General features: G+C 37.2%; 1 protein-coding gene across 1 annotated transcript; it reads left to right on the top strand.

Moving 5' to 3' along the window:
* The first annotated feature begins 1,937 nt into the window (after positions 1–1,937).
* LOC133851225 (serine/threonine-protein phosphatase BSL1) lies at positions 1,938–11,817 on the top strand. The gene is made up of 21 exons (XM_062287554.1): positions 1,938–2,495; positions 2,585–2,645; positions 2,775–2,853; positions 2,990–3,069; positions 3,175–3,269; positions 3,811–3,910; positions 4,011–4,080; positions 5,380–5,481; positions 5,787–5,868; positions 5,992–6,162; positions 7,737–7,926; positions 8,008–8,218; positions 8,300–8,467; positions 8,558–8,796; positions 9,547–9,631; positions 9,731–9,829; positions 9,913–10,112; positions 10,202–10,277; positions 10,886–11,021; positions 11,098–11,237; positions 11,359–11,817. Exons 1-21 carry the CDS (start codon positions 2,291–2,293, stop codon positions 11,440–11,442), a joined length of 2,673 nt encoding a protein of 890 aa, XP_062143538.1. The 5' UTR covers positions 1,938–2,290; the 3' UTR covers positions 11,443–11,817.
* Positions 11,818–13,053: the final 1,236 nt, after the last annotated feature.

Genomic DNA, 13,053 nt, shown 5'->3' with positions numbered 1-13,053 from the left:
GTTCCGACCCGGGCGGTGGCAGCGTGGTCCAGTACGGGCGTTGGCGGCGTGGTCTGGCCTGGGTGGTGCCGGCGGCGTTCGGCCTAGGTGGTGCCGGCGGCGTCCGCCCTGGCTGTGGTGGTGCGGATTTGGGCAGGGGCGTTCTCAGCGTGGTCCAGATCCGGTGTTTCAACAACACTTTAATTTTTTGAGTTTTTTTGTTTTGAGATGATGTGTCAATATATTATTGGTGGGCAAAAAACCCTTGATTTTTGCCATAACCTGATAGAAGGGGCTCTCTTAAGGGTTTACCGTGTAGAAGATGATTTTTAATAGGATCAGGGCCTAGCCTCTTTTTTTTTTTTTTTTTTAAATTTTTTTTTAATTTATGAATAAGGGTCAAGCTTAATTATTTTGGCCTAAATATATGAAATTAGCTATTTATATACTATAATAATAATAATTATAATAATAATAATAATAATAATAAAAACAAAAGAGGGGGAGGGCCATTCCGTCTTTGTTGGACAGCCCATATAAAGGATGTTGTGGGACTCACTTGTTCTAAGCAACTAAAGTGCGAGACCCACTTGTCTCGACAGCCTTAGAAAGGAGGCTACATGACCCACATCAAATGGTTTAAGGTGCAAAATCTACCCGTATGAAACACGTAAAAGTCCCATAGAATCTCCTGCAAATTTTAATAAAATTTAGACACTCTAATGATAGGAATCCTGTGGAGCTCCTAGGTTATATATATATATATATATAAAAGCGTGTCTTTGCTATTTTTAGAGTAAAAAAATAATTTTAAATTTTTATTTATTCTAATAAATCAATTTTTTAAATACTAAAAATACTTTTTAAGCTTTGAAACATAATCCCAATCAAGCTATTAAAAGATAAGTGACATATAATACCTGTGCTTGCCTTGCGATGACAGGGAAATGAAGCTGCCCTGCCCCCTACTATTATAATAACATAACATATGGTCTTGCTTCTACAGCTCGTGCCTGCCCTTTTAATGCTCTTCATAGCTATAAATTTTTTTTTTTTTTTTTTTTTTTGAAAAAAAAAAAAGAAGATTAAATCTACGCAATTAAGTGGTAGAAATCGTGCCCCTTTATTGTACAAGTAATCTTAGAATCAATCCATTTACACTAAGAAAAAGAAAAACGATTTGACCCCTTACCCATGATTTTCATCTTCTTTTTCCCTTTTTCACGGACTAAGTTTGCAGTGTTCATGCATTTTTTGGAACAGTCTAAAATAGGGTCGATAGATTTTGACACCAACCGACCATTCAATACGAAATTAGCAAAATAAAGTTAAAGAATCTAACCAATTTAGTTAAATATATTAAAGTTGACATATTTAGTCTTATATTCAGATATCAATCCGACACAAATTCAAATCTTATTGTAATCTTATAATCGACCAATTTACACTAACCATGATTTTCTCATTCTTCCTTTTTTTTTTTTTTTTTTTTTCAAGGATTAAGTTTAAAGTCTTCTTCTTCTTTTTCTTTTGGGAACAATTTAAAATAGCACTAACAATTTCTAACACGGTTCGTAAATTCAACACGAAAATAGTAGGTTAGGGTTGAAGAAGAATCTGACTCTCTTCGTTAAATGTGTTGAATTAGAGCCGACATATATTATCATATATTCATGCATTGATACGACTTGAATCAAATAAGCAGCATAAAGTCTAATAATTTTTGATACGATCCAACACAAAATAAAAAAATTTGAACCGTTCAATTAAATTAATCAAATTAATTTTATATTTATACATTAATACGACCTAAAATCAACACCCAAACACGAGTTTACACGGAATTGTAAAGTTTATAGACGTTAGAGAGATTCAACCCTGTATTCTTATCTTAACCTTGACTTCTGTTTGGACAGAAAGGTCGTAGTAGTAGAAAATAGAAAGAAAAGGAAGCGGCATCTATATAGGCTGGCTTTTGCCTACTTTCTGACACATTTTTGCCTTCTCCCAAAGGACGTAGCCGTTGACCCATCATCCTCCCTTCGCGTTGCCATCGCTCTAAGCTCTCAGAAAAAACTTAGAAAAATAACCAAAGCGGCAGAGGCTCAGGTCAAAAAGTCTCAAACCCACGAAACCCGAGCCCAAACGATTAAAAACGAAGCTGAAAAAAGGTATTCAACAAAGCGGGTCCGGAGCATAGTCCGGGCCCCACATCCACCTACACCAGCATTCTCGCTCCGATCTCATTCTTGTTCGATTCAGCAAGTGGGGGGTGTTGTATTTTTTGGTGATCTCAGAGTGGGGGGGATAGATGGGTTCGAAGCAATGGCTGTCACCGGCTCCGACCTATCGTAGCTTGGAGACCTACTGGGACACGGACGATGACGGACCTGGTCCCCGATGCGGTCACACCCTCACCGCCGTCGCCGCCTCCAAATCCCATGGCCCGCGGCTCATCTTATTCGGCGGCGCTACCGCCATCGAAGGCGGGGCATCCTCCTCCGCCCCTGGCATCAGTATGTTCTATATGTGTCGATTTGATTGGCTATTTTGTGCTTCGAATTCAAAATGGGTGTTGTTTTGATTGTTTGTGAATTGTTTGCAGGGTTAGCGGGTGTCACCAATTCGGTTCATTCTTATGACGTTCTTACCAGGAAATGGATCAGGTGCTTGCTGGTGTTTGAAAATTTGCATTTATTTATTCATTCATTTATATTTTTTTTTTTATAAGTTTGGGTTGGGTTAAATTGGATTTGAATGACAATTTTGGAGATTTGGGTGTTTGAATTTTGCAGAATTAGGCCCGCCGGTGACCCGCCGTCGCCTCGGGCTGCACATGCTGCGGCTGCAGTTGGAACTATGGTTGTTTTCCAGGTGATTCGAGCTAAAATTTGTGTGAAACGATTCGAATTTTAGAGCTTTTTGTTACTGGGTTTTTGATTTTAGACGGTTTTGTTGCTGGGATTTTGATAGTATGTTTAATAGTAATTGATTGGTGCTATATGGCTAGGGTGGGATAGGTCCTGCTGGACATTCCACAGATGATCTATACGTGCTGGACATGACAAATGATAAGTTTAAGTGGCACAGGTGAGCTTTGGTGGTTAGAATTAATAACCATTTCTCTTTCTGGGTTTTGTTGAATTTTGATTACATTCTGCCATCTCGATCATTCTAATTTTTACATGAACGTAGGGTGGTTGTACAAGGACAAGGACCTGGACCTCGCTATGGCCATGTAATGGACTTGATTGCTCAAAGATATCTTGTCACTGTCAGTGGGAATGATGGTGAGGGCAATTCACTGTTCAGTTCTTTGTTTTTGCTTTTGTTTAAATCGACTGTATTGTGTCATTGGAAGAGAAGCATGTCAAAATCACGAAGTAAACTCAATTTTTGTTAACAGACGTGTATCATGATTAATTTATTTTGCCTCTGTAAACCCACTAATGACCTTTACCTCCCAAAAATTTATGCATGCAGTATGTTTGGAAAGCATTGTAGGCCATTGGTTGGATCTGTTCACTGAATGCTTTTTTCTCTCATATATGTGATGAGAGATTATACCATATGGAACATAATTAGGATAATAGCGCTCTCACTTTCTCTTACCCTAAATTTTTATTTGCAACTTGCTGTTTATTTTTTACTGCTGAAATTGAGCCTCATTGTGAGTAATTTCAAAAAAGAAATTTTGTGCTGGTTCTGATGCAACTGTCTTTGACAGTATAGTTTGTGTGTGGGTGCTGAACACTTTTATGTCACTGCAATGAGAATGTATGTTGTCATATATCAAAAACCGTGTAACAATAACGTTTTTTTCTTTGTTAGGGAAAAGGGTTCTATCTGATGCTTGGGCTTTGGATACGGCTCAGAAACCTTATGTATGGCAGAGGCTGAACCCTGAAGGTGATAGACCTTCTGCTAGAATGTGAGTGTCATTAGTTACTTGGGAATCACGAAATAATTAATATCTATATTCGTTGAATTGTCCATGTTTAGAATATTCATGATTCAACATTATTTTGTAGGTACGCGACAGCTAGTGCCCGCTCAGATGGCATGTTTTTGCTGTGCGGTGGAAGAGACACTTCTGGCGCGGTATATGATATACTTTCACATGGATATATAAAGCAGTCAATTGATTCAATTGTGAATATTTTCTACATGTTCATTGTCGTGGTTTACTTTGCTTTACCCTTTTTTGCTTGGATTTGGGCATCTGTATCAATTTCAATTCTGAATTGGGCTGTGGGATTGTGATATGCTTAAATGTTTTTAATGGATATGAAAGATGTGAAGAAGTCAAGACAATTAAACTAATGAACATTTTGATGGGCCAAATTTTGCCGCTAAATTGTAGCAATTCTACATGGATACCATGTACTTTGCAACTCAACTCAACTCGCTTGCAAAAATGTCACACTTCATAAAAGTAGTCCACGGAGAAACAGTTTTTTCTTTTGTTTGGGGGAAAGAAAAAAGATTTGTTATTTGAGCATTCTTTGATATTCTCTACATGCTAAATGCATTACCTTTTGGAAGATTTCTAACTTCACTTTTTATGGCCTCTTTATGGCTTATTTCATTTGTTTAGGAAACTAATTTTGGTTGTTGTTTGTTCTGTTGCATTCTTTTAAGTCCAACTAGGCAGGATATTCTCCCATTGAAAAATGCAGTTCGGACAAAGTGTGTTTAAACATCATAATTTACTACCATCCCTAAATCAACATAACGACTACAATGGTAAGTGGAAGCAACTCAAAATTTGGGACCACAAGCAAGAATTAATTCCAAATCATATGGGAATCAAGAAGCAAGAACTGACTTAGCATGAATGGGAAACTTGGGGAGATTTAATGAGAAACTTGACTAAAACCGAGGGAACTTATGAGGAAGTTGAATAATAAAGAAAATGAGAACCTAATACCAGTTTATATATAATGTTTGTGAAATTTTAAGGGAAAGGTTTCGAAAAATCAGAAATAGAAGGAAAAGTATCGTAAATATAACAAAAACAATAATATTATTTGAGTTTTGCTTAGAAAAATAATATTTGATATACAAAATTAAACAGAAAGAAAAATGTGGCGAACTTTTGTCTTCTTGCTTTTTGCTAGCATGACCTGGAAACTTCCCCAGAGTGATCCAGCTGTTTGAAAAAAAAAAATTTCCTAATTTTTTTTTTCAATATAATTGCTGGTGCTTCAAAAACCTGGGCAGATGCTTTGTCTTAAATAGCCTTCCATGTAACTATGAATTTAATTCTATTACTTGGCCTTTATGTAACTTTCTGAAGTTAGTGATTGGCCCATTTGGTTATTGTGTAATGAATGTCTACCTTGAGGCCTTTGTGGTGAAGCATTGTGATCTAAGTCTCTGATGCATATGCTTCCACAGCCACTTGCGGATGCTTATGGGCTGCTCATGCATAGGAATGGTCAGTGGGAGTGGACTCTAGCACCAGGCGTGTCTCCTTCACAAAGGTATCAGCATGCTGCGGTAAGTAATGAGATATACATCAGGAGTTAATATCTAGCAATTTTTTAGTTATAAATTTGATATGTATGTCCGTATACGTAGCTGTTTACATACAGATATTGAAGTATTTTACTTGTACATATCTTTGGATATATTCTTTGTAATGGAATATTGTATATAGTTTTTAGAGGGCCTGCATTATTCATTGAAACAAGCCAGTTGATTTGGAATAATAGCTTTTGATACTGGTACTGCCTCTTTGATGAATAAGCTCTCTCATCTTTAGCCTTGTTATTATCACTGAACTTGAGACTTCTTGCTATCAGGTTTTTGTTGGTGCTCGATTGCATGTTACAGGAGGTGCCCTTAGAGGAGGACGTGCAGTCGAAGGTGAAGCAGCTATTGCAGGTAATCTGTTGGTTTTCAATCTCATAACCATTATACATGAACATACATATGTATGTACGTGTGTGTGCATGTATGTGTTATATACTTCTTTTAGAAAGTCTTATATGTCTTATGTTTTGCTAGTATTGGACACTGCTGCCGGAGTTTGGTTAGATAGAAACGGCCTGGTCACCACTTCGCGCACAAGCAAGGGACACGCTGAATATGATTCTTCTTTGGAGCTTATGCGTCGTTGTCGCCATGCAGCTGCATCTGTTGGTGTTCGTATATATATTTATGGTGGTCTCAAGGGAGGTAAAACTTTAACTACATTATTCAGAATATAAAGAACGTAACTATGGAAGTGAATCTATTCCTATATTGATTTTGAAGAGCAGATGTACTGAATATAGTTGTTAGGAAGGAAGCAACAATTGGATTGCAAGAGTGGACTTCCATTTATTCTTTATTCTGAAATTGTTGCTTTCCACCTACATATTGCAAGATTTCAGGCTACAACTTTTAGTTAGACTTCTTTTTTAAGTGACATTATATTTAAGATTTCTATGAAATTCTAGGAGGAAATTTATTAGAGCAAAACTTTGGTATTGCTTATCAAAAAAGAAAAATCTGATACTTTTGACTTCAATGATTTTTTTTTTTTTTTGTCAGTCTAATTAGAGCTTATCAAAGTATTCATTGATATTTAATGATCCATGAAGTTCTCTATAAATTTATTATTATTATTTACATTAGAAATTATTTTCTGATGCAGTTATGCAATTAACAAAGGAAAAAAAGGAAGCTTTTCTGATGCTGGATTGATGTTTGACTTATTAAATTATAGCATGTTTTTATTCGAAAACTGATGTTTGATGTTCTATTTATGATGTTTGACTTCAGTGAAGCTTTGGCTTGTTCAATTATAGCACGTCTTTCTTACATAAAAATGTGGTTTGTTTAGATATGTGATGTTGTCCAGGCAGACCAAAGAATCTTTAGTGCTCTTGTAGATTTGTAGTACCAGTAGTTTTTATTATTATTTTTTCTTTTCTAACTAATATTCTTGGGGAACCGATGGTTCTTTTATTCGTTGATCAACCTTTGTTTTTAATATCCTAGGGGTTAAGAGCATTAACAGTAGCTTCTCTTTAACTTTTCCTCAATTTAAGGAATTAAATCACTTTTTGCTTCCCTATTCAAATGCACTCCACAATAGCTTCCCTTATCTTTTTCCTATACCATTTAAATATTTTTTAAATTAAATGCTTGGAGAAAGAGAGTGAAAAGAGAAATCATTGTTTCAAATAAATGCTAGATGAATAAGAGAGAAAAGATAAAGTTTTTTATATTAAAATAATATTAAAGGAACGACTTTTGCTTTCATAGATCTAGGGTACAACTTTTGGTTCCCTTGGTGTTTCCTTAGTTTAGGGAACAATAAGAGAATCTGATTCAAGGGATTTTTTAGGAGTTTTCCCTCCATCTAAGAAAGAGAATAGGATTTAGGAAAACTACTACTAGTGTTCTTATGCCTCAATACCAAAGATTGATCAATTTCCATTCTGGCAAAGTAATGAGCTGAATTGCTCATTCCGTTGAATCAATGTTGTTCAATGCCACTGAGGTTCATGAGCTTGAATTCATGGAAAACAGGAAGTAGAGTGCATATTCAAACTCTTCATTGCAGTACATGGATTACCAAAATGAACTGTTAATGGAATATTATCTTCACCTACCATAATTGCACATTTTCCTATAATCCTTTTGTTCTTTTAATTATATTTACTAGTCTTGCAATTTGTTTTTTCTGGTATCTTTGTTTCTTTTTCTTTTCTTATAGAATTATCATTGGGGCAAAATATAATCAACTATGATATTCTATGCAGATATACTGTTGGATGATTTTCTGGTAGCAGAAAATTCACAATATCAGCCTGACATGAATTCTCCTGTAATAACCTCTGAGAGAGCCTTACCAATAACAAGTACCAGAGTGAATCAATCAAATGTAAACCCTTATGTGACGACACCAACTTTGGATAGTGGAGAAGAGATTCTTTCATCTGGTGGCTTGAGGTATTAGGCCATAGCCCTCTTCTCTCTCTCTCTTGCAGTCTTTTTTTTTAGTCTTATGAGAATCTAGTGATGCATTTTCAGCTTTAGCAACATGGACAAAAATTCTTTGGAGAAACTGAGGGAGGCTTCTGCTGCTGAAGCTGAGGCAGCTGCTGCTGTCTGGCAAGCTGCGCAGGCTGCATCTGCCTCTCCTGCTGAAGAGACGTCTGTATCAGATGACAATTCCCAAGCAGCAGAAACAACTTCAGATGGTAGTGATACTGAAGCAGATGTTCGTCTTCACCCAAGAGCTGTATGTCTTTCGCATCAATGTCCTATATCTAGGTCTTTATTTATCCTCAAGCTGCAAAATCATACTATTCTGTGGTTACAGGTTGTAGTTGCTAAAGAGACTGTAGGTAACCTGGGTGGGATGGTAAGACAGTTATCTTTGGATCAATTTGAGAATGAGAGCAGACGAATGATTCCAATGAACAATGATTTATCCTATCCTACTAAAAAGTTCACCAGGCAGAGGTCTCCTCAGGGCTTACATAAGAAGGCAAGCATTGATCAGACATAATGTTCTTTTTGCCTTTTATTTTTTCTGGCTTACTTCAAGGTAGTCCATTGTCATTTGTATCCTTTCCAGATTATTACTACATTGCTCAAGCCTCGTAACTGGAAACCTCCTGCCAATAGGAGGTTTTTCCTTGATTCTTATGAAGTGGGCGAGCTCTGTTATGCTGCTGAACAGATCTTTATGCATGAGCCAACAGTCCTTCAGCTGAAAGCACCTGTTAAAGTATTTGGTGATCTCCATGGACAATTTGGTGATTTGATGCGGCTATTTGATGAATATGGATTTCCCTCCACTGCAGGAGACATAACGTAAGTTTGTGAATCTTGTGTCCTTACTGTAGAACTCCATATTCTATGTTGTGGTTCTACTGTAGAGTAAGACACTGTTAAATTATGTTGGAATTTTCCATGGATGTTGTACTCACTCAGTTTTAGGGTAACACTTCCTGTAAAATGAACCAACTACACGCATCTGTAAAGCACTAATTGTTTTCTTTTTATAAGGCACTCCCTTTTAGGATTATACACTGGTTGTGGCCAGGGTAGTAACTAGACACCATAATTTGAAGTTAGTTGGATATAGATTTTATTGTCAAGCAGAATATAACTCAAACTGGTTTATGCATTGCAGTGATCTGGGGCTGTAGCTTTTGATTGACATTTTTTTGGATGGTTTGTTGTACTTGTAGCTCTGTGCTTTGTCCTAAAATGTTTAATACGTGATTGAATACTGATATTGGATTAAAACTTCCACATTTGAAGCTATAGTGCTGGTGGTGGTCCATGTTTTGCGGGTTAGGTTTGGCTATCTTTTTCTAAAAGTTGGGAAATATGTGCTATATATCCTTTAATAGCTCAGGCGAAGTGGATTAGTGGAAGCTTTTCCTGTGATAAGTTCCCCTTAGCCTATTTGGATGTTCTCTGTGATTCTCGGCAGGACATTTATTCTAATTAATGGTCAAGTGAAACTTGATAGAAGGGTTTTTGTGGCGATTCATTTGATTCTCTATGTTAATTAAGAACCTTAAAGACATGTTGCATCACTGTTTATTTTTTCAGGTATATTGACTACTTGTTTTTGGGCGACTATGTTGATCGAGGACAACATAGCTTGGAGACCATAACTTTGCTCCTAGCTCTTAAGGCAAGCATCTATTCTTAGTGTTCCAACTTTAATATGTAGTTCTGTTGTGTCATATTTACTAATCTTTGACACCATTGCGCTCTGGTTATCATTTTGCAGATTGAATATCCTGAGAATGTTCACTTAATACGTGGAAACCATGAGGCTGCTGACATAAATGCTCTCTTTGGTTTTCGCCTTGAATGCATTGAGAGAATGGTATAGATGAAAATGCATATACTTATTTGATACATCTACATTCTTTGAGCATATGAATGTTCTAATGACTTGTGAACTTGTAGGGAGAGAATGATGGAATATGGGCATGGACACGATTTAATCAACTATTCAACTATCTCCCACTTGCTGCACTTATTGAGAAGAAAATTATCTGTATGCATGGTGGCATAGGGAGATCTATACATTCAGTAGAACAGATAGAGAAGCTTGAAAGGCCAATAACAATGGATGCTGGATCTATAATTTTGATGGATCTTTTGTGGTATGCTCTCATCCAATTCATCTGTCTGTTATTTTATTTTATTTTTTATCGTGAACATATATTTGTTCTAATAACATCTACATGTACAGGTCTGATCCTACAGAAAATGATAGTGTGGAGGGTTTGAGACCGAATGCTAGAGGCCCTGGTCTTGTCACTTTTGGGGTATGCATGTTATTGTCATTGCGAAAGTATTGAATTGAATCTTGAATATATTTCATCATTTCTAGTTGCGTTTTTGGATGTATGGATGTATTCTTCAACTTCTATATATAAGTCGCTATTCATATGCTTAATCCTTCCCCAACCCTCTCCTCTCCTTTTTCCTGCTGCTGTGGTCACAGCTTGGAGGCGCTAAATATGTTATACAAATGGTATTTTATACAGTATCTGACTTGTGGTTTATTACAAGGAAGCTGGAAAGGGACAACCAACAGTATAGGGAACCAAAAAGGAGGATATTTTTAGCCTGAATCCATTTGAAATGCATTCCTTTTATAGCTAGCTATATATGGTCAAAGTTGATACTCGATAGCCTCTTTTAATAAGCATCTTCAGTTTAATGTGTATAGTAGTTTCCATGTGCTATTGTAGATACCTTGGTTTAATTTGTTTAATCATATATAATGTCGTTCTAGTCCAATAACTATTCCATTAGTATACATGTTTCAAGTACAAGCCTATTAACAGGGATGCTGTTTTCTAATCATCTGTATGTATTTGTTATTTGCGAACTTGCACGACTCAACCATTTTTGTTCTTGCTACTTGCAGCCTGATCGAGTCACTGAATTCTGTAAGAAAAACAAATTACAGCTCATTATAAGGGCCCATGAATGTGTCATGGATGGGTTTGAACGTTTTGCTCAGGGACAGTTGATAACTCTTTTTTCTGCTACTAACTATTGTGGTAAGTAAAAAATTGCTTTAGGGTTTCTCCTTTTCATGTGCATGTACACGTAGTCTCATGTGGCATATAAATGTAGGGACGGCAAACAACGCTGGAGCTATTCTGGTAGTTGGCAGGGGGTTGGTCGTGGTTCCAAAATTAATTCATCCCTTGCCACCTCCCCTTCAGTCTCCGGAGACATCTCCTGAACGTGTTATAGATGACACGTGGATGCAGGTAGGCTTGTTGCATTTAGAAAATCATGTTTTAGTTTTGCCTTTTTATTGGATGTAAATCAATTTAAACACATCAGTTCTTTTGACTGGCTCATGATGCTCTACATTCCGGTGCTATGCAGGAGCTTAACATTCAAAGACCGCCAACTCCTACACGTGGCCGACCACAGCCTGACCTTGACCGGAGCTCACTTGCATATATATGATGTTACCTCACAAACTTGTGTAATTTACAACTTGTCAGAGTGGCAATTCTGCATTTCTCAGGCTTGGCCCATCTTGGATCAGATCAGTTTTCCAGCCGGAACCGACATGTCGTGTTCCCATGGTATTTTGAAAGATTCGAGTTGCAGAAGATGAAGCATTGTCTATTTGTACACGGCTCGAGGATGGTAGATGTAGCTGTTAGCCAATTGCTCATAGTTTCCAGGTTTGTATAATATGTACAATTTAGAATGTGAAGAGGCTGCTGCCACCATACGGATAACTTATAGGGAGAGAAGTTGTTTGTGTTAGCTTGTGTATTGTAAAATAAATTATTTTTTGCAATTAATTCCTTTATAAACTAAACAATTTTGTAAGGGTGTCAAATTGTGATCATTTGAGTACTGCTAAAGGCGTTTTTGGCAGTGTTCAAAGATGTAATCATTTATGGGATTAAAACTGCTACTGCTCGCAATCTTATACTACGCCCGTTGCGATAAAGTAAGAGCACTAGCAGAGGTGGTTCTATTCTCTAAATGTAGGGAAAATTTTAAAAAAACTACCAAAAAAATACCCACATCAGATTCCCTACAAATTTCCTAAATTCTTGGGTAGATACAGTGCTACCCAGTGCTACTGGGTAGCACTGTAGCTACCAATGAATTATTTAATCTTTAAAGAAAGTACTATCTCCTCTCACATCTCCCTACACACGCAACTCTCATTTTTCATTTACTTTACAAGTAGATTTTCCCTTCCCCCTTTTCCTTTGGTTCTCGCAGATAGAGAGAGAGAAAAAGAGATTGCATGAGGTGGAGTGGATGAGAGAGGACGCAGAGAATCTGAGTGTTGTGCATGGCAACCCTGAGAATTGTTGAGGGTCTCCTAGTGGTACTCGTGGGTTTCGTGAGAGAAATTGAAGTGGGCGATGTTCATGCCGGCCGGCCCTCAGAAGCTTCTCGAGCATGGGCACCAACCATGAAGACGGATTGAGAGTGTAGATGATCTTCGTCTTTGGGATACGACTATCGTTGGGGAGCTCCTTCAAAATTCCTTCTATGTCGATGTCCGACATTTTTCAATTAAAATTTCTTAGTAGGTGCCTAGAGATAAAGAGATTACCAAGAAGAGGATAAATAGAGAGAAATCAGATAAAATCTCAAGCGATTTGGTTTAGATCAGAGAGCACGAGTGCGCATTATTTAGTTTTTATCAGAGGGAGGAGTCATTTGTTACTGAAAAATGCTTTTTGCACAACAATCAAGCACAACAATTGCACAACAATTACACAACTCTATTCACATGGGTGAGACCCATGTGAGTGGGACCTACTACATGGGTCCCACTCCATGTGATTAGAGTTGTGTAATTGTTGTGTATAGTTGTTGTACAAGAATCACCTCTCTTTGTTACTTACCACTCTCACTGGCCTTGTGTGTGCTTGATTTCTAATGATACAACCACACCTTTAACACAACATTGATTACACAACACTATTCTTCAACACAACACTGAAAAGAGACAGGTTTAGAGAGAGAGAGAGAGAAAAGATGCTGGAGAGGGGGTGATGGAAGGGAGAAAAGCAGGGATGTCGACGAGAGAGAGAGAGAAAG

Source organism: Alnus glutinosa, chromosome 12 (assembly GCF_958979055.1).
Source record: "Alnus glutinosa chromosome 12, dhAlnGlut1.1, whole genome shotgun sequence".
NCBI classification, from domain to species: Eukaryota; Viridiplantae; Streptophyta; class Magnoliopsida; order Fagales; family Betulaceae; genus Alnus; species Alnus glutinosa.
Note: the sequence above shows the minus strand (reverse complement) of the source record. Positions and strands in the feature narration are given on the sequence as shown.

What these genes read in the sequence shown, in the direction of transcription:
- LOC133851225 (XM_062287554.1), top strand. Translation starts at nt 2,291, where the DNA reads ATGGGTTCGAAGCAATGGCTGTCACCGGCTCCGACCTATCGTAGCTTG. An exon ending in CTTACCAGGAAATGGATCAG is followed by an intron (nt 2,646 to 2,774) that starts GTGCTTGCTGGT and finishes TGAATTTTGCAG; the next exon opens with AATTAGGCCCGCCGGTGACC. An exon ending in CTTTCATCTGGTGGCTTGAG is followed by an intron (nt 7,927 to 8,007) that starts GTATTAGGCCAT and finishes ATGCATTTTCAG; the next exon opens with CTTTAGCAACATGGACAAAA.